At 48.4% G+C, this 23,400-nt stretch overlaps 1 protein-coding gene across 7 annotated transcripts in view; it reads right to left on the reverse strand.

The window, feature by feature from the left end:
• FGFR3 (fibroblast growth factor receptor 3) overlaps positions 1–22,743 on the reverse strand; it is a 139,784-nt gene extending 117,041 nt beyond the window's left edge. For 5 of the 7 annotated variants that reach the window (XM_029592610.1, XM_029592608.1, XM_029592604.1 and 2 more), the window contains exons 1-2: positions 22,165–22,313; positions 21,241–21,472 (exon numbers count right to left, since the gene is read on the reverse strand). In XM_029592610.1, the coding sequence (XP_029448470.1) occupies positions 21,241–21,424 (184 nt within the window). In that variant the 5' untranslated portion in view covers positions 21,425–21,472; positions 22,165–22,313. Of the gene's footprint in view, positions 1–21,240; positions 21,473–22,043; positions 22,314–22,652 lie in introns of those variants that run through there. The other 2 variants (XM_029592590.1, XM_029592583.1) reach the window with 2 other exon arrangements.
• Positions 22,744–23,400: the final 657 nt, after the last annotated feature.

The raw sequence follows: 23,400 nt of genomic DNA on the forward strand, positions 1-23,400 counted from the left end.
AGTTGATGAATACAATCCCTATCTAACCTTGCAAACAGGGTGTACAGCATGAAAAGGGCTGAAAGCAAAGATGCAGAAATGGCCTGAATCAGGGCAGCAGGGCTTGAGAAACTCACAGAACAGCTCCTGAAGGATCAGCAAGGGTTTGGTTTTTTTTTCCATTTTATTTTTTATGACTAGCCGGCAAAGTTAACCTTTCTTCCTGTTCCAGAGTCATCTGCTGAGAAGAGTTCAGCCTTCCAGGCATTAGTTGGGGCAGCAGAGGAAGGCGGGCACAAATGTCTTCCCCTCTCCGTCCCCAAAGTGACTGGAGCCCTCACTCCAACCATTACCCAATGTCTTCTGCTATTCCTCCCCTCCCCCCCCCCCCAATCTCCTTGCAGCTTCCCCACCTTCTCTAGCTCTGTATCCTCTCAATCCTTCTCGGTTTCCAACGCCTTTCCACCTTCCTCCTGGTTCAAAGCAGCAGGAGCTCACCACCATCACAAGTTCTGCTGGTGCAAGGAGCTGCAACTCACAATTACCGCTTTGGAAATATTCATGTGCAAAGCAGAAGCCAGGCTGCTTTGTGGGAAACACAGGCTACAGGGGGTTCAAAAGCCAAAACGTCAAGAGGGGGCAGGAGTAGGGAGGATGGACTCCTGCTGGAGGGTGGGGAAGGCCACAAAAAGAAGGGTGAGAAGATGGGAAGAGAAAAAGAGAGACAGAAGGAAGGGGAGAAGTTGCCAGGGGTGAAATTCTAACATTTCTCTCCCCAAACTTGTAGGATCTCGGCTCTATTTTTGTGTTATGGATATAGCTCTGGCTCAGGGCAGCGATGGCTTTGCTCCTTTGAAGTCTGTAGCAGTACTGGTGGGATGATCAGTCAGCTAGGAAACGAGTTTAACAATAATAAAAAAAAAAAGGTAAAGAAAGAAACCAGGTAGGCATAAAACATAAAAAGTTAAAGGAATGAAGAGTCAGGTTATCTGTTATTTGAACAAATGATACTGAATAAGAAAAGTGATTATTTTGCAAGGTACAACAGTATTATGCTAAATCAACAGGGTCTTAGGAAAAGTTAGTAACTGCAGAGTAGAATTATGAATAACTCCCAATCCAGAGGGAAAAAAAAAAGAAAGAAAAATCACTTTACTAGAACATCAGGAGAAGAGAGTTTTCACCCTAATTGGTTTCAGACACAGAAAAATCATCCGATGAAGGCAGATATTCTGTGGTACACAGAATGAAGCACACGCATGTACAGCGTGTCATGGCATTTACATTTTGCGACACAACATATAGGAATGATCCTTCTGCAGTTGTGAACAGAGAACAAGAACGGGCGAGGACCACGGAAGGCCTTTTCTCTGCTGCTACCAAGAAATCGCAGAGGAACGCATTCATTCTCTACTCTTATCTTAGCCCTGAGAAATCCCATGGGCCGGTGACTCCACCGGCTTGGCTGGCGCTCACGCCACAGAAGAGAACCAACACCGGGGCCCTAACCTTTCCCCCTCAGTTCACAGTCAGGCAACAGATTCCAAAAAAAAAAACAAAAAACCAACCCCTTGGCTCATCTGAATTTCTTTGCAACAACGTGATCTGCTTAATCTGCTTTTAATGCAGGCAGCTGGCTGCAAATACCCCCGGAACTAATCACTTTAATCCTAAGCATCCTGGAAAGCCTGCGCACTTAAAAAGTGAAGCAAAAAATTACAAAAAAAAAAAAAAAAATTGAACAGCCCCAGTACGGCGAGGTGGAGAAACGGGGAGCTACAATATCTGCAGGGCCAAAGCAGCAGAAAAGCCACAGCAAAGAGCTAAAAAGGTTTGCCTGGCCTGCTAATTAAAAAAACGGAAGCTACTGCTGCAACTCCAGAGCCAGTGTTTTACAGAGAAAAAAAAAACACTGGCTCACTACGGTCTATTCAAAACCTGCTACCAAGTGGGACTAAAGACAGGCAGCATTAATTAATTGTCATTCTGACTACGAACGGCCTAGTTTCAAAAAAGAAAAAAAAAAGACAACAGCTAAGGAACAGTAGGGAAATGGATAGCGCTTTCCGTTCCTGAAGCAAAACTTAAAAATGACCCAAAGTCCTACCCTTAGAACTCAGAATGAGTTTTGAGAAACAAGGCCTTCTGCTGTCCTCCACTTCTCCCCAGCCAAAGGGCTCCTACGAAACCGCAGTCAGAGTCTCGTACAAGATTCAAGATGTGCAGTCAGGGGCCGGGGCCTGGTCCGAGCACCCCCGCATTCCCCAGGAGGGAGAGAAGAGGCAGTCAGGGACAACGCTGGTCAGATTTGGAGCCCGGGATACGGGGGTTCCAGAAGGAGCCCTGGTGCATGGCTTCGGCCTCAGAATGGTTGCCTCAACGAGCAGACTCGGAACAGAAGGATGGGCCTCTATTAAAAAAAAGAGGGCATAAATCCCGCATAGCTGTGCATAAAGGCTCATGGGTACTTGAAACCCAGTGCTAATTCTGACTGAGCTTCCAGCCCAATCAGAATAAGCGCCTCTGCTGGGCTATGGGCCCATAAGCCTTCAATTCCTAACTAGCCAGCCCTGCACCCATCTCCATGTTTATATTTGTGTCACAACTCTGCCGAGTACAGGGCCACAAACTGGTCTCCCTCTGGACCCTGGCTAATCTAGACCTTCGCTGGAGCCACAGGGATTTGCTGTGGATCGACAGTATGCCAGTGGGTTTTTTTTTAATGGTTTAGAAGGGGTTTTTTTGTAATTATGTACGTTTGTTTGTAAATGGCACAGAATTTTAGCGGGCGCAATCTTATAAATTATCTTACTAGATAAACGAAGCTTGACCGACGTGCCGCAAATGCGCAGTAGAGACCAGCTCTACCGCGCATGTGCGGGCGAGCACGTCGCTCTGAGCAAGCGTCTGAAAGAAAACAATGGCGGCGTCCAGTGGCAGCAGCGGGCGGCGGCGGCGGTACCGGCAGCGGGCGGCGACGGCGGTAGCGAGCGGCGACGGTACCGGCGGCGGTAGCGGGCGGCGGTAGCGAGCGGCGGCGGCGGCCAGTAGCGAGGGAGGGAGAAGAGAGAGAGAGGGAGGGACGGACTGAGTGGGAGGGAGTGACTGAGTGAGAGGGAGGGACTGAGTGGGAGGGAGGGAGTGGGACTGAGGGAGAGTGAGTGGGACTGAGTGAGTGAGAGGGAGGGAGAGAGGGGGGAGGGAGTGACTGAGTGAGAGGGAGGGACTGAGTGGAGGGAGGGAGGGATTGAGTGAGGGGGAGGGAGTGAGGGGGAGGGAGTGAGTGAGGGAGAGAGAGGGAGGGAGGGAGTGGGACTGAGGAGGGGATGGAGGGAGTGGGGACAGAGTGAGTGGGACTGAGTGAGAGAGAGGGGGGAGGGAGTGAGTGAGACTGAGTGGGAGGGAGGGACTGAGTGAGAGGAGAGGGAGAGAGGAGAGGGAGGGTGGGGAGGAGTGAGGGAGGTAGGAGGTGGTGAAGAGTGAGGGGAGAGAGAAAGAGGGGGAGGTGAGAGACAGAGGGATGTAGCCCGTTTTAACGGGCTTAACGGCTTGTCTATAAATAAGACATCTGGGATTCGCCGTCTGCCCTCCTCCAAGGGGTGAGGGAACATTGCCTCCGCAGCTCCCCCCGGATCTGGTCGGCCCAGGGATCAGAAGCCCAGCTCCAGACAGAAACCCGTGCTCCTCCTCAACACGGCACACAGCACCACTGCCGAGCCATTCAAATCGCCCAGCTGCACGAATTTTTAACAGATTGCCAGGCTTTCGTCCTCCTTGTAAAAATCCAACATGGATCGCAGACTCCACTTCATAATTTAAGCAAATGTTCTTGGTCGTTCCCCAGAAAAAATGGCAACAGTATTTTTCCTCCTCGATGACTCTTTGGTGGGGAATGGGGGGAGGTGAGAGGTGTTTGTGGGAAAAATCTTTGGAAAATTTTGACGGTCTTGGTTAAGCTCTGAAATTTCGCCTGGTTCCACTTTTAGCGTCAAATGCTTTGCATCTCTTTTTCCCTTAGGTGCACTTTTTTTCAGTGGAAAGTGCCTACGGCCATCACATGCACCGGGGACCCTCTCCAGAAATGGATTTGGCTGAAAACTTGGTAGCAGAGGCTCTTGTCGAGGAATCCAGTTCCCCAAGCAGAATCCATTCAAATCCATCCATGGAGGAGAGCGCCCCCTCCCCCCTCACATGCACAGGAAGAGAGCGGGGGGGGCCTGCAGCACGGTACAGCGGAGCAGAAACGCGAAGCTGGGCCATACTCCCGTCGTGCACATTTTACAACTTCTTTTAAATATTCTGAAGCAACGCTTTGCATTTTTCCAGTTTTTGCTCTATTTTTTTTTCCCCTATGGCTCCGGTTTAAAACCCCAGCATGTTTCCCTTAAGATCCTGCTTTCTCATTCCGAGTTCCATTCCTCTCCTGAGGAGATGCAAGTGGTTCAAGTTTTCGACAGTTCCTGCCACTCCACCATTTCTTCCATCTTGGAAATGAATGCCAGTCCGGGTGCTGCTGCGCTGTTCCTCAACAGCACCTCACTAGCCCCCTCCCCCCCACATCTGGCTCCATGCAGACATAGCACTGGGGTGACTTGGGAATAAAAGGATGGGCTGGGAGATTTAAAGACATCAAAAACAAACACAATAAGAAGGAATCACCTTAACAAAAAGGCACACCGAGCTTTTCATTCCAGAGAGATAGGAAGGTGGGAAAAGAAGGAATGACCTATGGGCAAAAGCCAGTGAGAAGCCCAGTTGGCATTTTGAGGGCTGCAGCTAGCTCTGGCGCCGTGACGCTGGTCTGTGGAGGGGAGAGAGTGAGGTTGCTGGGCACGCTGAGCTGTTCTGAGAGGTGTTTTCTGCTTTCCACTTGGGCCTTCGTGGCAATAGTAAGTGCATTTCCCTTTTGTTACGCTAAAAGGCAGCTCACAGGTTTTTTTTTTACTGTTTCAAATCTAGACTCCTCTTTTGTTTTCGCTCAGCTGCAATCAAACACCCCATATAGCGAAAAGACACTCCCAAGATGGCAATCCGGCCACTTTCCAATTAGGCAAAAGGAAAAAAACACAAAAAAAACCACACAATACATTTGTGAAAGCCTCTCCTGAGGGCCCTTCAGGATCGAGTTTTGCCACTGGCACAAACTTCATGGAGTTGGCCCTTGCGGTATTCAGTAAAGATTCTCTGTTATGCTGTGCCTGGCGGAAAGAAATCCTTCATGGATTACACTTGGAAACTGCTGTTTGCAAAAAAAAAAACAAAAAACCCACCTTATTTTGCGGTTCCGTTTTATGAAAGCCCGGAGCCAGAGCGGCAGCAGGGCACCAACTTCAGCAGAAATGATCTCTTAATGGTCTGGTGTGACCTTATCTGGTAAAAAGAAGGGTTTCTAACGGCACATGATAAATTACACGAATGTTCACATAACAGTGTAACTCCTGCACGGTCTCCCAGCAACTCCCACCGCCTTCCCCCACTCCTCTCCTGCGAGAGCAGTTCAGCACTCTCAAATCAATCGCACTCGCCTCCTGATCGCCAGCCCCTGGCACAGCAACTTTTACATCTACTGTACGCTGCCAGCAAGCAGAATGGAAACCCCACTAATCACACCGCCTTACAGCTTCCGGAAGGAAACGATTCCCGCCACCACCCCGCAAGATAGGCTCCTTTTTCAGCTCCTTGAATAGAACATTAGCTGCAGCAGCAGAGGAGGAAAACAGCTTTCAGCATCTTGGAGAGCTTTCTCCTAGCGATTATGTTCCAACCATGAAGTAGGGGGGGGGAGATTTCTGATGCCAGCCAGAAAGCCTATTCTCTCTCCCTAACGTGCACAGCAAGCCTTCCACTGCCTACGACAAGCTTCTCTGCGGTTTAGAAGGGGAGGGCTCCACCGGTTGTGACTGTGATGCAGGAGCAGCCCTAGCACCCAAGTCAAGGGTCCCCTTTTGTCCTGGGTCCTTCGGCCGCTCCCACCATTGCAAAGCTAAGCCATCCGAGGCCCTGTTGTGCAGATCCTTATCAGAGCCCCCCCCCGAACAGGTATCACACAGATAGATATATGTGAAACATGAATAAAGCAAGAACCCCTGCAGTGGTGGGGGTTGACTGAAAGAAAGCTGAATGGATGGGGGAGGCCACAACAAGAAGACAACCAAGAAGAAAATAAAAGGCAAAAGCAACAGAGCTCATGAACAGGCAAGTTGTTATTCTGGGCAAGTTAGATGCCCGTGACTGCACAATTCAGTCAACACGTTGGTCCAGGAATAAGTCCGCCTGCATGATGTTCCCATGTGCCCATCTCTGGAGTGCTGTTCTACTGAACTGCTCCCTTGTACGTAGATAACTTCATTATAAGCTAGATCTGCTATACAGGGCTACACACACTATGGAAGAAAACAAACGTTTTCTGTTCAGAACTATTACCCCTACAAGTGCCGAAATCACAATTTCACATCCCAAACGCCAGTTGGAGCTTAACAGAGAACGCAAGCATGGTTTCCCGGTAGACCAACCCGCTTTCTTTCCTGCATCACCACACAGCCAGATATTCAAGTTAGAAAGTTTTATGAGAACAGGGTGGCATCACCAGCAAAGAAAGAATGCAAGATGAGCCAGTTGGTGCTTTAAAAGGCCACCAAGATGACTTCCCTTTTTTGTTCTTAAAGAGGTACTATTATTTGAAAGGTTGTGAAAGTAACAGCTCCCATCATTCAAAACCTTAGCAAATAAGGAGGCTGCTCTGCTGACTCTTCACAGGACCTTCTGCAAGCATCAGGCTTGGTCCATGGGAAAAAGCAGAAACCTTTTCACACCCAAGGCACAATGACCTTAACAAAAACTGGAGCAGGCAGTGCCAATGTGGATGGCCAACCGAAGAGCTTAGAAAGCACTGAAAGCCTCATCAGTCTCTCCCCAAAATTTTAAAACAGGGGGGGGGGGGGGGGACTGAGACACATGACCTCACCACAACAGGCCAGTTCCCTCTATACTGAATTGCAGAATAAGGGAGAAGTCGGTGTGGCATAAACAGCTGGCTCAGTTAGTTACTTTGGCTACCTCCCTGTGGCTACCAGAGCTCCTTCACTGCAGCTGCTCCCAACTCTCAAAGTGAATCACATCCAGGGCTCCTTGAGCGCTCTTCCATCTCACTCAGCCTGGGGGTAAGACAGAGGCTGGAAGGACTCAGAGGAGGCAGATGTGTCTAGGGCCTGCTTGCTGCCCATTAATTAATTAATTACCACTCTCCGTGTCTCATGCTGTAGCTAGGAAGAAGAGGCATGCACGTTTTACACACCACTACTGTACAAAGAGCAGACTTCTGACAGACCTGTAGTATTTATAAACAGGATTGTGACCTCGGTTAAACACTTACACTGATCTTAAAAAATGTACACACAAAAGAAATAAAAACATATCAGTACAAAAAAAAAAAAGAAAGACCTGGAGATCTGGAAATGACTGTGAAGGGAAAAAAAAACCTCAAACAGGTAAGTTTAAAATTGTATTTAAAAAGTGTTGTAACAGAACTAATGGATGTTAACTGTGTATTATAAACCCACTTAGATAAGAATTTATCAAATTGTATTCTAGTGCAGAAAGCTGCTCTGGATTTCAGAAGGAAAATATTCCAGAATTCCCACTGGAAATATGCACATGGGAAACTGGAGTTGAAAAAAAAATGCTTAGATAATACAATGCACCTCCCAATCTAAAAAGCGATCCAGTTAGCACCCAGGGCTCAGCAAGGCAGGGAAGGAGATAAAGCAAAGAGCAGAGAGGAGGCCATGGTTAGAGCTGATTAGCCTGTCTGAAAGCACAGACTTTACTGGCCCTGCCACAGGCAGGTACTCATCTGCTTCTACTACAACAACAAAAAAAGGCCTTCTGTCCCACAGATAAGCACCAGCCTGGTGACCTTCCAATTAATCTTAAAGATAAGGAACCATCCCTAATTCCAGTCATTCTTTAAATTAGAGACAACACAATGGATTTATTTTTTTAATTCTGTAGGTCACACACACACACACACACACACACGTTACACTCATTAATAGACGTTTTCTGTAAAAAAAAATAAAAAAAAAATAGTACCCTCCTCTTCAGATAATTAAATAAACACAAACCAACATGCCCAGTTAAATAGTGCTACCATTGATGCAGAATCAATCACTTCAGTGTTAAGTGCTGCAACCCTGCACCAGGACATCGCTTTGAGCGCACTTTCGCCTCAGCCGGCTGGCTGGACTTATACACTGAAGTGCTGCTCCCTAAAAAGCTTTAAACTGGAAAAGGGTTTTCGAACTGCAGGGCTCAGTCAGCTTTGCCTCCTGCAGCTTGCGTGACTCCAATCAGAGTTTTATAGCCGCTCTCCTGGAACAGCATCTCCCAGACGGCACCAACTTCCCGCCAGGCTGAGGAAACCAAATCCCACAGCAAAATCCATCAGGCCCAGTGCAAGGCAGAGATGCTGCTCCTGCCCAACTTGGAGCCTGCTTCTTGTCCTAAAAAACACACCACACCCACAAAACCCTCTTCAAAATTTCTTTCCAACACCTCCAACTTGTGCAGTTTTTTTGTTGTTTTTTTTTTTAATTCTGTTCTTTGCCCGCAAAAGCTTCAAGAGCAACAAGCTGCTTCAGGAGTCTCCCTGGCCTCCGGGGCGGGCCTACCTCCTCCAGCTTTAAACTGTTTTCTCTGTGGCACCCATGGTGAAAACCCGTCTCCTAGCAGCAGCAGCTGGCGAGGTCCCTGGGCGCTGCGGGTCACATCGGCAGCGAGCATCTTGCCCACGGTGACCCAGGATCAGCCCCTGCCCCTCCCCCTCCAGCTCCAAGCAACTTCCCATGCACGCAGATGGGGCCTCCAGCTCCAAAGACCCCAAATCAAATCATGATCCGCAGGCCACCCCCGCGCTCTGTCACCCAAAAACACGATGTCAAAAATGGGGAGAAATGAGACCAGGCAGGCAGCGGGCATCTCAGGTCCCGTCCCGTCCCCCTGCCAACAGCTCCCGAGGCCACGAGGCTTCGAGCAGTTCCAAAGACTGACGGCATGGGATGAGTGAGCGTGGAGTGCGCTAGCTCTTTTCCAGTCAATCTATTCCAGGCTTCACATTTCAAAAAAAAAAGTCACTTCAGGATCAAACCAAAAAAAAAAAAAAAGGCATTATAAAGATCAGTGATGTTTTTTCCTCTTTTAAATCAATAGTGAACAAAAAAAAAAAACGGCAACGCGGCAGCTGCACGAGCGATCATCTCTACTCTCAGATCTGTGGAGGGAACTGGGGAGGAAGTGGAGGAGGGGAGAGACAGGGAGGCCAAGAGTTACTCTGGCGATCAAATCATGGAGGAGAAATAAGAGGAGAACTCGGCATAAGACAAGCCTGGGTTCCCGGCTGCCAACTGCTTGGCTCCGTGTGACCCGCAGCACGTCGCTATCTCCTTGCTCTTCGGTTTACCCGAGCGTGATGGATTAATACTAACACATCCTAACCTATTTAAACTGAAAACAGATCTGTCCGGGTGCATTCACCCTTCGTCCTAGGATACGAGACACTGGCTGGCGACACTGCTGTTCAAACATAATCTTCAGTTGCTAACAACATAAAAAGGCTGATTACCTCCATTTTACTGAAAGGCTGTTCCACCTGTCCCAAAAAGACATCATGCCAGAGCTTTTCTTTCCCTTGCCATGAAACATGCTGCAAGCAGACCCACTGCACTACTTTACTTCTCCTTGCTACCCGCTCTCTCTCTCATGAGAAGGGTGCAGGTTTCTTCCTGACTACGAACGTTCTTCAGACCTCAGGAAAGCGCAGGACCCAAGAGCTCATATCCCTCCCAAACCACCCGAAAACTCTGCCCCCCCCCCCCAGGGTGAGTGGAGACCCTCATCACCAACCTTTACTCCCCTCCCCCCTTCCCTCCACTCTTCTCCCCCTCCGTTACCGGCACTGACACCTTCTCCAGCAGGAGTCCGGACACTGCAACCTGCGCACAGAGCAGTACCCAAGCAGCTCAGCAGGAACTGCGGGTGTGTGAGCTTCCAGAGCAGCAAGGGCCAGCTGCAGCGCTTTGTACAGACTGAACCAGGTAAAGGGGTCAAGAAAACGAGGGTGGGCTCCCACTGCAGGGGAAGAGGCCTTAACTGAAAAGCCAAGATGCCAGAAGCTGCAGGATCAGGGAGAAGGGGAGGGCAAATCTGACAAGTAACTGTTCTCCGCTGATTGGCACGCCTCGGCTGTAGAAACACTATATATGCATATTCATATTTACATTTTTTTTTTATTTAGTGCATGCCTTTCTATTGCTAGCTCAAAGTGAGTTCCCACCTGTCCCCAGAGGGCACACAATCTAAGGATGTACCTGAGGCAACAGAGAGTAAAGTGGCTTGCACAAGGTCACAAAGAGTGGCGGTGGAATTTAAACCCTGATTTCCCTGACACACACACACACATTTGCTCACTCACCTAGGGCAAGTAGATTTTTGCAGATAGCAAAACAGTCAGAAGGTGGCAGTGTTTCTGGCCCTGATATGGTGTGTGATGGGGGGGGAGGCTGAAGATGGAGGAAGCATTTTCACACCGACTGAGAGCCCGGAAGGCGGAAGCAATGGCTGACCCAGGAGGCGGTGGTGGAAGGACTGCACTGAGGTGGGGTATGGAGTGGAGGAAAGGGGCAGGGATGTACACTTGCCAGGGAATAAATGCACTCACTGGGGTACATTTTAAAAAACAGCGTGCGCATGTACTTATGTTTGCGCAACCGGCGCGAGCGCGTAGCCGCGCGTATCTTTTAAAATCCGGGGTCGGTGCGCGCAAGGCTGCGCAAAATCGGCAGCCTGCGCGTGCCGAGCCGCGCAGGCTGCCTCCGCTCGAAATCGGAGCGGCCTCGGCCTTTTTTTTTGTCCGTCCCCCCCCCACCTTTCCCTCCCTTCCCCTATCTAACTCACACCCCCCCCCGGCCCTACCTAAATCCCCCCCTACCTTGTTCGATGGAGTTACACCTGCGCGTAACTTGCGCGCGCCGGCTGGCTAGGCCCCGACACAGGCCGCTGTGTCGGGGCACTCAGCCACGCCCCCGGACCGCGGTCGTGCCCCCGGACCGCCCATTTTAGCTAGCCCCGGGACTTATGCGCGTCCCGGGGCTTTGCGCTCGCTGGCGGTCTATGCAAAATAGGCGCGCCAGCGCACGAGTGCCCTGTGCGCGTAAATCCTGCTTTTAAAATCTACCCCACTGTGTGTACCCATTAATCTCTCTCCCCGTAACAAATTGCAAGAGGTGACTGTATATAACAAATAAAGCTTAGAATAATTTTCATGCACGGACACACTCATATATATATATGTATACATACACCTGCATACTGTATAAAAAATAGCTATGCATACTCCCTAAACAATGTTGCAGAATATGAGCTCTTGGTATTGGAATTCTTTAGGGATTTCCCCTCCGCCCCAAACATCTTTAATCCCACAGAGTTGTTGCCCTGTTTTGTTCCCTCCCCTACTCTTTGAAATAAAGCTTCTCTGCAGCTGGGGAGGAGGCCCTGTGCTCACTGGATGCGACAAGGCCCTCGGCACAACATGGTGGCAAGCGGAGTCACTCTGGGGGGAGCGCAGGCCCGGCCCGCTCTTTCTACACCCAGACCTATTTAAAAAAAGCCCCAAACTGGGAGCATTCTCTCCTTCCCCAAGCCAAATCAGAACCTGTGAATCTGGAGGACCGCCCCCTTTGCATTACACAAAGCGTCTTTCAGTTTTCTTTATGTTAATGCTCACAGGATTGCTCAATTTTGCTCAGTCAATCCTCTCTCACGTTTCTCCGAAGACAGCTTGAAATTTTATTTTTTTTGGACCAAGGGCCTCATTTTACTAAGCATTTTTCCCCCCCATATAGCACAGAATGGAAAGAAAAGCCTTAGCAGATAGATCAAGCCCCAAGTTTCGAGGATCCAATTTCGATGCAGCCAGCAGCGCTGCAGAAGCAGCGCGCACAATTCATAGCCCCGGGGGAGAGATGGGACTCCTTGCCACTACTCAATGGCAAGACTTGGTACCCATGTACCAGGGGTCTGGTGGCCACCAGGCAAGGATTATCATGGAGCTGGCTGGGACAGGCAGTGGGGTGGGGGCCGGGTTTTAACACAGCCCCCACCCAGGCAGTTCAAAATGCAGGCTCACAGCATCACAGCCTCAGTACAGGCCACTTCTAACCGAGCTGAAAGGCCAGAAGAGCAGGAGGAAAGGCTGCCAAGCACCCCTGCCCCAAAATGACCATCACTGCACCTCTCTCGTTTTTGGAGCCAGGATTCGAGCAAGGTTCTACTGGCTAAACCACCAAGAGGAAGGCCAGAGGCGGAGGTCATTTCGGATGTAAGGAGAAAAATCTAAGAGATGGATGCACGGCAGCATCAGACTCTAGCACAAATGACAGTAAGAAATCTAGGACACTTCTTTTAGAAGTAAGGAAAGCTTTCAGTAACTTTTCCTTTGCGTGGCCTGAAAAGCACTATTGCTATCACACCCTCTGCTCGCTCTATACAAACGTTCTCTGACGCAGCCCAAACCCTATTAGCACATGCAAATGTTCCAGAGAGGGAGCAATTCCCAGTTTCCTCAGAAAACCGCAAAACAAGCCCTTCAGGTCACACAAAAAAAAAAAAAAAAAAATGTCCCTAATATAGGCTAGCGTTATTGTACATCCCTATACCTCACAAGGCTAAAACAACCCTCTTATCAGTGCAGGGACAATTGTGTGCATGTAAATCTCAGGTTTATTTAAAAAAAAAAAAAAAAATCAGCTTTATGTTCTGCCTCCTAAAACTGGTCAAAAATGTTTTTATATTTAATTTAAAAAAAAAACAAAAAACTGTGTCCAGTTTGGCTTCCATCTGTATCTTGCCTGTGGTACCTTCTGCACTGTTTGCCCCTATCCTGCCCCCACTGCTTTCATGGGCATTTGCTAGCAGACACAGACCAGCATTAATGTGTGCATGGGGTGTGTTCCTCTTCGGGGTCAACTCTTATGAAAAGGAATCATGACACCTGTGCCACAAACCTTTGCCTGGGTGGCAGGGACGCACAGTCACCAACTGACTACTTTGGAGTAATTTCTTACAAAAACACACAAACAGCGCACTGTTTTACTCGCAGTTTGACGCACGCCCACCATTCCTTATACAGTGAGGGGTTTAGTGGGTCGAAAATGCGCGTCCAACCCCTCCCCCCCCCCGAAACTAATAGCGCTCATCACATGCAAATGCATGTTGATGAGGCTATTATTCACCCAGGATACTGAAAAAAAAAATGTGCAACAAATCCACACATTTTATGCTCAGAAATTAATGCCTGCCCGAAAAAATGTACAGAAAGGCAAAAAAAATACTGCTTTTCTGTACACCCTCCAACTTAATATCGTAGCAATATTAAGTAGGAGGAACCAAAAATGTTAATTAAAAAAAAATTCTGGCTGGTCAGGTAGGAAAACGGATGCTCAATTTTACCGGCATCCGTTTTCCTAACCTATTGCAGTCAGCAGCTTCGGAAAACCCGACACTCGTAAAATTGAGTGCTGGTTTTCTGAACCCACTGACAGCCTCCTCTCCTCGGTGAAGGAGGTGCTAAATAGTCTCTGGTGCCTCCTTTTAGCACGACCCCTCATTTAAATACAGGATCGTGTGCCCAGGAGAGGTGGCTGGGTGCATGTTGGGAGAGCAGGCGCTCAGCACTGAGCACCTGTTTTCCCACGGACCTTACAGCATCGGCCTGAAAATATCTAGGGCCTTTGCTAAACATATAAGAAAATGACCTGCACTGTGGTATCTTGATAAGTAGCAGTGAAGCAGGTACAGATGCCATAGCCAGAAGAAAAAAATAATGCATGACTGGGGCATGCTAGAACAGTAGACATGACACTTTAAAAGTCCATACATATCACAACAAAACGTGATAATTCTAAACAAACACAACTGCTGCTATAGAACAGCTGCTGTTCATTGTACTTTTTTAAATGTAGTGAAAGCTGCTGGATAGACTGGTAGGGAATGTCCTTTTCATAGTATCATTTATTTTTTTTTCCCTTTTGCAAAACATTTAAAAATACACACACAAAACCAATCACCTTGTCATGCTGATCAAGTTATCTGAATCTAAATCTAGACTATGTTCCATGAGCCTGCCCTCACTGTGCTGCTAACTCTGCTGCAGTGAGAGAGATTACAGACTCCTTAATATGTGCACTACGCATATTTAGAGCACAACTTATTGACCACAGAATTCTTCTGTGGGCCACTTCTTCGCAGGGACTCTCTCTTTGCTCGGGATCTGTGCCTGGAATCTTTTCACCAAGCACAGCAAAAATCCAATCACAAAATAGCTGCCTAAGCCTAAGCCAGGCTACTCCACCATCACCAACACCTCTCCCGCCAAGAAAGGCAAGATTACTAACACTGCAATACCCTCCAGAGCCAGGAATCCTGAACTGCACTCCACATGCTGAGGGCCAGCACATGCACCGAGGAATATGGCATTTAAGTACCAACTTGCTTCTAGACTTGGTATTTTCTCCTTTCTCTTCCATCCCAAATTGGAACTAGTGCTGGAATTCTGGCACCAGGAACCTTCTTCATTCACAACCAGCCAGGGATGTTTTTTTTCTTCCTCAATTTTAATACACCCCCTCCCATATTACCCAGTCTGGTCGCTACAGCAACAGCCCTGAGGCTGGAAGACATGCAGCAAGGCTCCTGCCGGAATTCTGTAGGCTTCGCCCCTCAACCCAACCACAAGATGGCGTCCTGAACGATGAGCAATACTTCCTTCTCCCCATCCTCAGCTGAACCGGGATGGCCAACCGGGGATCAAACAGGGGACCTTCTGCAAGGCACCACTATAGAACTTCAGGGCCGAGCCCCTCTTCTAACTGTTAAAACAGAAATGTGCACAAACTGATACAAAGTTAGCAAGCACTGCTGAAATAAGTGATCATATCTGCAGACTTCACGCCCTCTGCTGGAGGATTTTTCTGAACATAAAGCCAAAACACTGTTGAGGGGGAGGCAAAATAGAGCGGATGCTCTCCAATCAACCAGGCTTTAAACATTTGGCGTACAGTTTGTTAAAGTAAGTCACAACAGCCAGGGTGATTATGGCATTCTTCGACAAAGCGCACGTAGCATGCTAAGGTGTTTCAACTGGAAGGTGAGGCGAGGACATCCACAGGTAAATACGGGTGAGCTGTGTGATAAATGCCCGGAGCCGGGGGGGGGGGGGGGGGGGGCAATATTGCCATCAGAAAATGTTAATTCAAATAAGAAAGCAAGAATCAAAGAGGCATGTTTCCCACTGGCAGATAATGCGAGCTGGCTGCTGATTGGCCGGCGTGAAGGTTCTGCGTCTCGGAAGGAGAATTAAATAATCAGGTGCATGGGCATGCGCAATTCAACGCCGGCAGCGCATATTTCCCGCCCGCGGTGCTGTACTCGGCAGTGCACAGATCTAGCTAGCAGCGTGCTCCAACTAGTGCCCCGGTGGGCAGACAAGGTTGGTGCTTGCTCAGAAGTCAACCTCCTCGTTGGGGCGGCCAGCATGATTAATAAAAGTGAAATCAAAAAGAAGGGAACTCCTTCCAATTAAGTGTTCCCTCTCATTTTTGTGGGCTGTGAGTGAAAAAAAAAAAAAAAAGGTCTATTTGTGCGCAGTGTTCTCTGAAATATTCTATTTTCTTGTGCATGCTGCATTCTCCTGTGTGTGCTTTCTGTACAGCTAGTTTCGGTAGTAGCCGATAACTGCGAGAAAGCTGCGGGCAATATAGGAGAGAATGCAACCTTGCCCAATTTCGTGCCATAAGAAACAAACAAAAACACGGACTGTCATTACAGATTGGTAATTCGGGTTACCCCTCCCCCAGCTATGCATTAGGAAAGCTTTCCGTTGCCCGAATCTTGATCCCACGCTTAACCCAAACGCATTACTGTGTGCTGTGCAAAATAAGTCTCACTGCAGCCTGAAGGTTGCAAAGTGCCCCATTCTCCCTCTCTCCATGTTGGCAAGGATCAGCTAGCAATGCATTTTCTGGTTTAGGGAAACTTGGCAGAAAGCAGCAAGTACTCCCATTACCTGCTCCTAACGCCCTGTTAATTTATGGTTCAGTGGAATATGCTAGACCCGGCATGCTAAATTTTATTTGGCGTCAGGTTTTCGCTGCTGCTACTGCAGGACTCAATTAATGCGTTTTACTTCTGGAACTTAAAAACTTAAGACAGCAATTATGACTGGGCACGACGTTCTGTACAGTCAAAGTCAAGACAGGTCCCTATCAGAGAAGCAAAAGAAGCCAGACACCATTTAGGTTCAAGTAGTCAGCATCTCATTTAAAAAAAAACAAACAAACAAAAGAGAGCCCATGAAATTCATTGCCATTAGTTCGGACTAGGAATTGTAATTTAACTACATTCTATGTTATGTTTATTCAAAATATTAACACTTAATTCAGAATTATATAGCATCCATTATATGCACAGTATTCTAATCTTTATAATTTCATGTTTCAGGTGCATATCTGCAGCCGCCTCTAGGGAGGACAATCAACATACTTTCTACTATCTGGAGTGCAGAAACACTTAAAAGTGAAAAAAAAAAGGGGAGGGGGTGAGAATATATGTATCAGATAATCATCTTCGTTATAAAAATGAGCCAGACTGAAGCACTAGGAAATAAGCTGAGCTACCTAAGGCCACAGAAAGCCGGTGTACAGAGCGGCAGCCTGCATGTGTTCTGACTGGCACTGGAGGTCAAGCTGCTACCCACCAGCCTGCACTCACCCTACTGGCAAACAGCAAAGTGCAGGCTTTAGATACAGGCGCCTACCCTCCCAACTGGCGCCTTTCAGACCAATTTTTAAAAAGAGTCAATCTTGAAGCCTATACTTCAAAAGTTCCTAATTTCCTGCCTCTCTCTACTGGCGAGAAGCTGCAGTGGCCCCCACTGGATTCCACTGAGGGGCCAGTTAAACTACATGCGGTAGAGCTTACCTTAAGCCTTCTGACCCCCCACATTTCTGTACTTGGTAAGCAGCAGTGTAAACCCAGTGAGTTATAGCTTACAACCTGTGCAGCTAACTTTTTTTTTTTCTGCTCCGAATTCTTACAAATCCTGTTGCAGGGTAATTTATACAAGCGTTAGCCTGGGCTTCTGAAGCAGCTTCTTTATTCCCATTAACAACCTTTTCACCCTGGAGCCTGCCTTAAGGGAACTCCTAGAAGCCCGATTCCGCAGTCTGCTCAGACAGCAAAAGGCTCCCGGCACCGAGTATTTCGCATTTTGTTTGGACAGAACCAAGTTTGCAGATGGTATTTTCTCGCTTGGCAGCTGATACTCGAAAGGAAAGCAATTCAGTATTAAGGTCCCGGTTCTAAACTCACCCCCTTCACCCACCCCGACAGACTCTCGTTTCATGTGAAAAAAAAAAAGCCCGGAGAGCACTGCCAGCTCCATGTTTGCTTATTTTTATAGCACTAAAGGAGGAACGCTGCTCTGCACAACGGTGATAAGTATTCAAGTACCATAAGACCCTGCCCCAAAACAGCTTCCAATCTAAGGGGATACCTGTGGGAATAGGAGAGCAAGTAGGTCAGGAGGAGTGGCAGGATCTGAACCCCGATTCCCAACCCGAGAGCTTACATAGTTGCTACCCTGGAGTAACAGAACGGGAGGGCTCCGGTTGACATTCACAAATCATCCAGCATAATATCTTTATCTGAATCCAAATGCAAACTGGAAGGGTGCTTTTTTTTTTCTTCTTTTTTACACACAGATTGATATCTATTCTCTGGCTGCTGAATAGAATGACCGCATGCTCAAGGCGGAAAAAGAGTTCACTGACCTCCCTAATCATCTCTGTCAGAGCCTGTGAATGACACACGCATTCAAACTCGGCTCGGCCTCTACTTTCATTCATAAATTAAAAAAAAAAACAAAAAACTGACATTGTTCTCTCTGCAGCGGGTCCAAGAAACAAAAGAAAGTTTCTGCCTAGAGGAGAAGAAGCCCCCCCCCCCCCCCCCCACACACAGTATTTTTAAAATTTGGCGTCTATTCCGAACCAGCCCAGCACCAGCCGTCTGCCTTCTTCCTGCCAATGTCAGAACACCTCCCAGCGGAGCTGTTAAAATCTGTATCCCCCCCCCCTCCATCCCCACTAATGGCCATTCATATTAGCAAAAAAACATCCAACGCCTCCCCCTCCATGTGTACTTTATGTAAGCAAGCGGTGAGCACAAAGCAGCGTCTGTTCCAACTTTCACAGCTCCGCACTGGGGGAAGATCCTACCGATTACGGAAAGTAAAACCCCGAGACTGCAAATGCAAACACTGGAGCACAACTTGCAGTAACAAAGTCAACGGCCAATGGGCCCATTTCACTGAAACAATCGGTTCCAGGGTGGGAGGGAGGAGTTGACGATTCAATTTTAAAGTTAGGAATAGATTTTTTTATTTTTTTTTAACTTTGCTCTAAATATCTGGAAGGTATTCTTTACAGTTTGTGTTAGAAGAGTTCTCTTTCGAAGATAATGCATCTCCTCCTGGCGGTGTCTTACTAAACCCATCTTTCTTTTTTTCTCAATTAAAAAGGGCCAGATGTTGGATGCAGTTTTCCCAGAGACACAAAATAGGAAAAGGGAAAAAAAAACCCTTCAGAACATTCCCCAACTCCCGCAAAAAAAAAAAATTGTTCAGCTGTTATCTACATCCCACATGTCAGCTGGATAAAACTGTCCTGGGTTACCCTCCTCTGCCACCATTCAATGAAGGCAGAGATGAGCATCCACCCTGGGGAGAAGAGAAGGCTTGTAACACTGACACCAGAAGCCACGGGAAAAAAAAACAGTCTTCAGCCAAAGCCTGCTTATCAACCTCAAAGAGACAGAGCTCATTATTCTAGGAGGAACTTTCGCAGGAGCCTTGGAACTTTTACAGTTACAGGAGGAGCTTTTAAACTCAACACGGTGTACTGTTCGGGCACCAGCTGACGACTCTGTCTGAAAGAATTCATCTTGGCCAGGACCATGACAGCATGAACTGTACAATTTTGCACAGCAGTTTCAATGCGGCTATGGAAACTCATTTCTTAGGGGGGGGGGGGGCAAGATGATCTCTTTTGATATAAGGTTATGTCTGGCCTTAACGTGCATTATATTATTACAGGGACCAAATCGAAAACTTTAAAAACACAAAACGATTGCAACCGCTGGCTCCTGCATGCACTCCGAGGCTTGAGCACCAAACTTGTCTGCTTTAACGAGGATGGGGCTTCATAAATCAACTCTTTTTGTGAAAAATGAGCCCAGCCAGTTACAGTCAGAACCTGGTGTTTTATTAGTACTTTCTTGCTGACAAAAACAACCCCCGAGTGTGATTTATCGCTGTAACCAAAAGGGGCAGGGACGCTATCTACACCCCCCCCCCCCCTCACACACACACTCCCCCAGCCGCCCCGAAGAACATTTATTCCCCTGTCACTTTTTTGGCAAACCTGGTCCTAGCCCTTGCAAATCTTCCTGAACAATGGAAACTCTCTGTTTGGTTCATGGAACCCAGAAAGAAAGAGAGAGAGAGAAAAAAAGTCCTACCTCCCCTTACAGGGCTTTGAAAAATAAACAAGAGACTCAGGTAGCAGCTGAGGCCCATCAGAGTGCCCCACTAATTTTAAAACAGAGAAAGGCTATTTTCAAAAGCAGCTTTTGTCACAAGATGTTGACTCGCTGGGTTTCTGCTCTCAATAATTACAAGATCCTTGAAAACATTCTCTCCTCCCCCCCCCCCCCCCCCCCCACCACCGTTTCACCAATTAACATACACAAAATACCAGGATCTCTGTATTTGTATCCACAGGATTAAGAAAACGTTTTCAGAATATAAACTCGGCGGAAATCATAACAAAAAGCACTCGGCTAATTAAACAGACAAATGGAAAAATCTTCTGGTGTATTAGGTACAACTTGCAAAATAAAAGATTTCTGGAACGGATTGTGACGTGGCCCATAAATCTCTGGACGGTGTTGAAAGTGTCATTGCACATTGGGGCACACTCCTTGCAGTTGCACGAATATATCTCTAACTTGGGAGCAGCCCCTTTCTTGCTCCCACCAACCGTGCAGGCACTAACTAATTCTAGCCCTTCGCCTTCCCTCCACGAGGTTCAAACCCCACCGAGGTTTCCCATAGGGTCTCGGCTACTGTCGTGCGGTTTCCTTGCTAGCACATAAAACACCTTAACATTTGCTGCTTTCTTCAACTTACATATGGGCCATTTTCGAAACAAAAAAATTAACAAAACGGTACTGTTCTAACCATAAGATCGGGCCGACAATATCAACAGATATCAAATCACATTAGTCCGACACCTCAAAAGAATTCTGAAGAGCCAAACTCTCAAGATATTTTATGGAAGAAGACAAACTTCTGCAAAAACCAACGCTGACTTTCCTAGACCTCTGGTATTCTTTTTAAACTGCTTTCAAGTAGTTCATTTTATAAGACAGCAAAGTTCCACACATTGGCGCCGTCTCCCTAAACAGTTTTATTCATTTAACATGTTTATAAGTCCGCTTTTAGTAACCAAGCCACACTAAACGGATTGCAATTTTTAACGTAACATGCTAGCGTGTGTCTGTGCAGTCCGATTTTAGAGTAAACTGCTAAGGAACGATGCCTGCTTCTCCTATGGGAATTTTGTTTCCCTTCCATCACAACCTCTCTAGCAGGCAAACACAACGCAAGACACAGAAGCAGCCGGGCCCATTCCGCACAGCCCATTGCAGGATCTGCAGACTCTCTCTACCAAAAAAGATCGGTAACCAAGTCCAGCCAGGTGTAAGTGCCAAAAAGCATCCCCCCCACCCCGGGCTACGTTTTTCTAACTTCCACCGCGGCGCCACAACCGTGCATCTATGCACAGCCCCCCCCTTGTAGTCCAGCAGCAGCAGGAATGCCGCGATGCATCCTCCCTCCCACACTCCGGACCTCAGTAATCCGATGATTAATTAACACTCTCTCTCTACACACACACACACACACACACACTTTCCAGGGGAGCGAAGCCACACAGCGTATTTTTTACCAGGCATCATTTCTCTCTCCCAAAGCAAGAACCCACCAGAAGCCGCAGGAAAAAAAAACAAATAAGGGGGTCGATTCCAGGTGCCCGATCGCTACACCCGGCGGCCCCCGCCTCAAGGGAGAGAAAGTGGAGGGTCTCTTACCTGCCGGTTTCGGGGAGAAGCTGTCCTGCAGTTCCGAAGCGGGCAGCCGGGCCGCCGGCACGCTGTGCACGCTCACCAGGGACAAGCAGAGAGCGCAGCACACGGCAAGAATCATTCCTCTCGACCTCCTCCCCCGGCCGGCGCGACTCCTCGTGCCCAGCGTCGCCGCCGCTGCCTCAGACATCCTCGGGCCGCATGCTTCTCCAGCGCCCGGCCCCCGGCGCCGCTCACACTGCAAGGGGGGCAACAAGCACAAGGGTGGGTGAGTGGCGGAGGCACCGTGAAGCGTTTCCCTACAATCGTCCTAAAGGGATGGGGGGGGGGGGGGGAGAGCACGCTCCGGGGTATCGCCTCCCACCCACCACCACCGCGCGAGAGAGAAACTAAAAAGGAACTCGAGAGTCCGACACGCGAACAGGAAAACCTGTTAGCCTATCTGCTCCTTCATCTCTGCTGACACAAGGACCAAAGTTCTTTTTGCAAAGACAAAAACGAACTCGATTTTACTGATCGGCTTTTCCGCTGCAGGTAAGGGTCAGACGGGACATGCGGGATCTTTGATTTTTCACGCCTGAATTTGCTATCCTCTGCTTGAGCCACAATTCAGGCACTTGGCCACAAACAGTAAGCAAGTTTTATTTTGCATTTATCGTTGACAGGATAGGTAGCTCCTTGAAAGAAATCAAACACAACGCCAACTCAAAAGGCAGCGGCAGCCAGGTAGCGAAGCATCCGCAACTATGAAAAAAATACTACCACCACTGCTAATAATAATAATAATAATACAGGTGTCTCATCATTACCAAAGCAAGCAAAGAAACTCTTCCAAGCAACTTCTTACAGTCTTACTCTTCCATTGCAACAAGTACTCCAAAAGGCGATAACTGAGTCTGGAGGGGCTGAGAAGAATGAGGAAGCACATACCTACTGCTGCTGCCCGGAATCCCAGAGCCTGCCCAGCAGCTCTCACGTAAAATTACAACCGATTCCCCCCCAGCAAGCTCGGCGCGCACCGTCTCACGCCCTCCCGCAGCTCCACTGAGCCCGGACTGCCAGAGCCGCCTCTCAGCCTCCGGGGCGGGGCCAGGACGCACCGCCAACCGCAGACCCCGCCCCCTCCACCCCTCCGGCTCCGGAGGCGGAGCCAGAACACCACGCCAAGAGGGAGACCTCGTCCGCCTGCGGTCAGCTTGAGCCTGGGGAGGGCCGTGGGCGGGGCGAGAACGCGGCGCCAAAGAGGCTCGCCCTCCCTTTTCATCCCGCTTCAGCCTAAGAGGCGGGGCATGAAGGAAGCGCCAGGGACGGAGACTCCTCCCCGGCCAAGCTGGAATCCTTGCGTAGAGGAGGTGCCGAACACGCCCCGCCCGCTGCCAAATTCGGGGGCGTGACTCTTCGGCTGTGCCCGCCCTTACCTCCCTGGAGGAGGGCGGCTGGATGGCTCTTTACCCCGCCGCCAAGAGAGAAGAAAGTGCGCACTCCAGAATCCAATGTCTCGGACAGAAGTACAACAAATGCGGGAGAAACACTGTCTGCCGTCGATTTAAGGCCGGCCGGCTGGGGGCTTCTTGTGTTTAGGACCCGCCCCCTCTGGGAAAGCACGTGGGGTTCGCAGAGCCTGCTGGAGGGGGGGCGAGGTGGCTGGCATTCGCCTTGGGGAGGAGGGTAGTGGTCGTTCCTTTCTGCGGGCACAGAAGTGGCTCGGCGGCTGGAAATACGAATACTTGGCAGGGTCCAGACTCCCAACAGCAAAATGCGGGGGCTGATTGCACTTTGGTTTAGTTTTCCCATTTGAATATTGCTTTATCTTCTGTCAGGTTTACAGAATGTCTTATGTTTCATGTGAAGCTTTTCTTTTTCCTCATATTTTTTTTTTTGGCTCCACCCAGCTTTGAGGAACTGATTCTTTTTCTTGTCCATTTGTTGTAGCATCTTGAAGTGGCGTTTGCCGGCATTTACTATTCACTGCGATAGGTTTAGTGATTATTTTTTTCATCGGTTAGCAGAGAGTGCTATTATGAAACTAAAAACAAAATTATTTTAATACATTTAACTTATTAAAAACATACATTACATTGCTCAGTAAAATAATTTTCTGTGTAAGTGACCGGGCAGAAAATAAGTCGATTACGAATGCACAGGAAATTTCACTGCTGCATTTTA

This window comes from Rhinatrema bivittatum, chromosome 1 (assembly GCF_901001135.1).
Source record: "Rhinatrema bivittatum chromosome 1, aRhiBiv1.1, whole genome shotgun sequence".
NCBI classification, from domain to species: Eukaryota; Metazoa; Chordata; class Amphibia; order Gymnophiona; family Rhinatrematidae; genus Rhinatrema; species Rhinatrema bivittatum.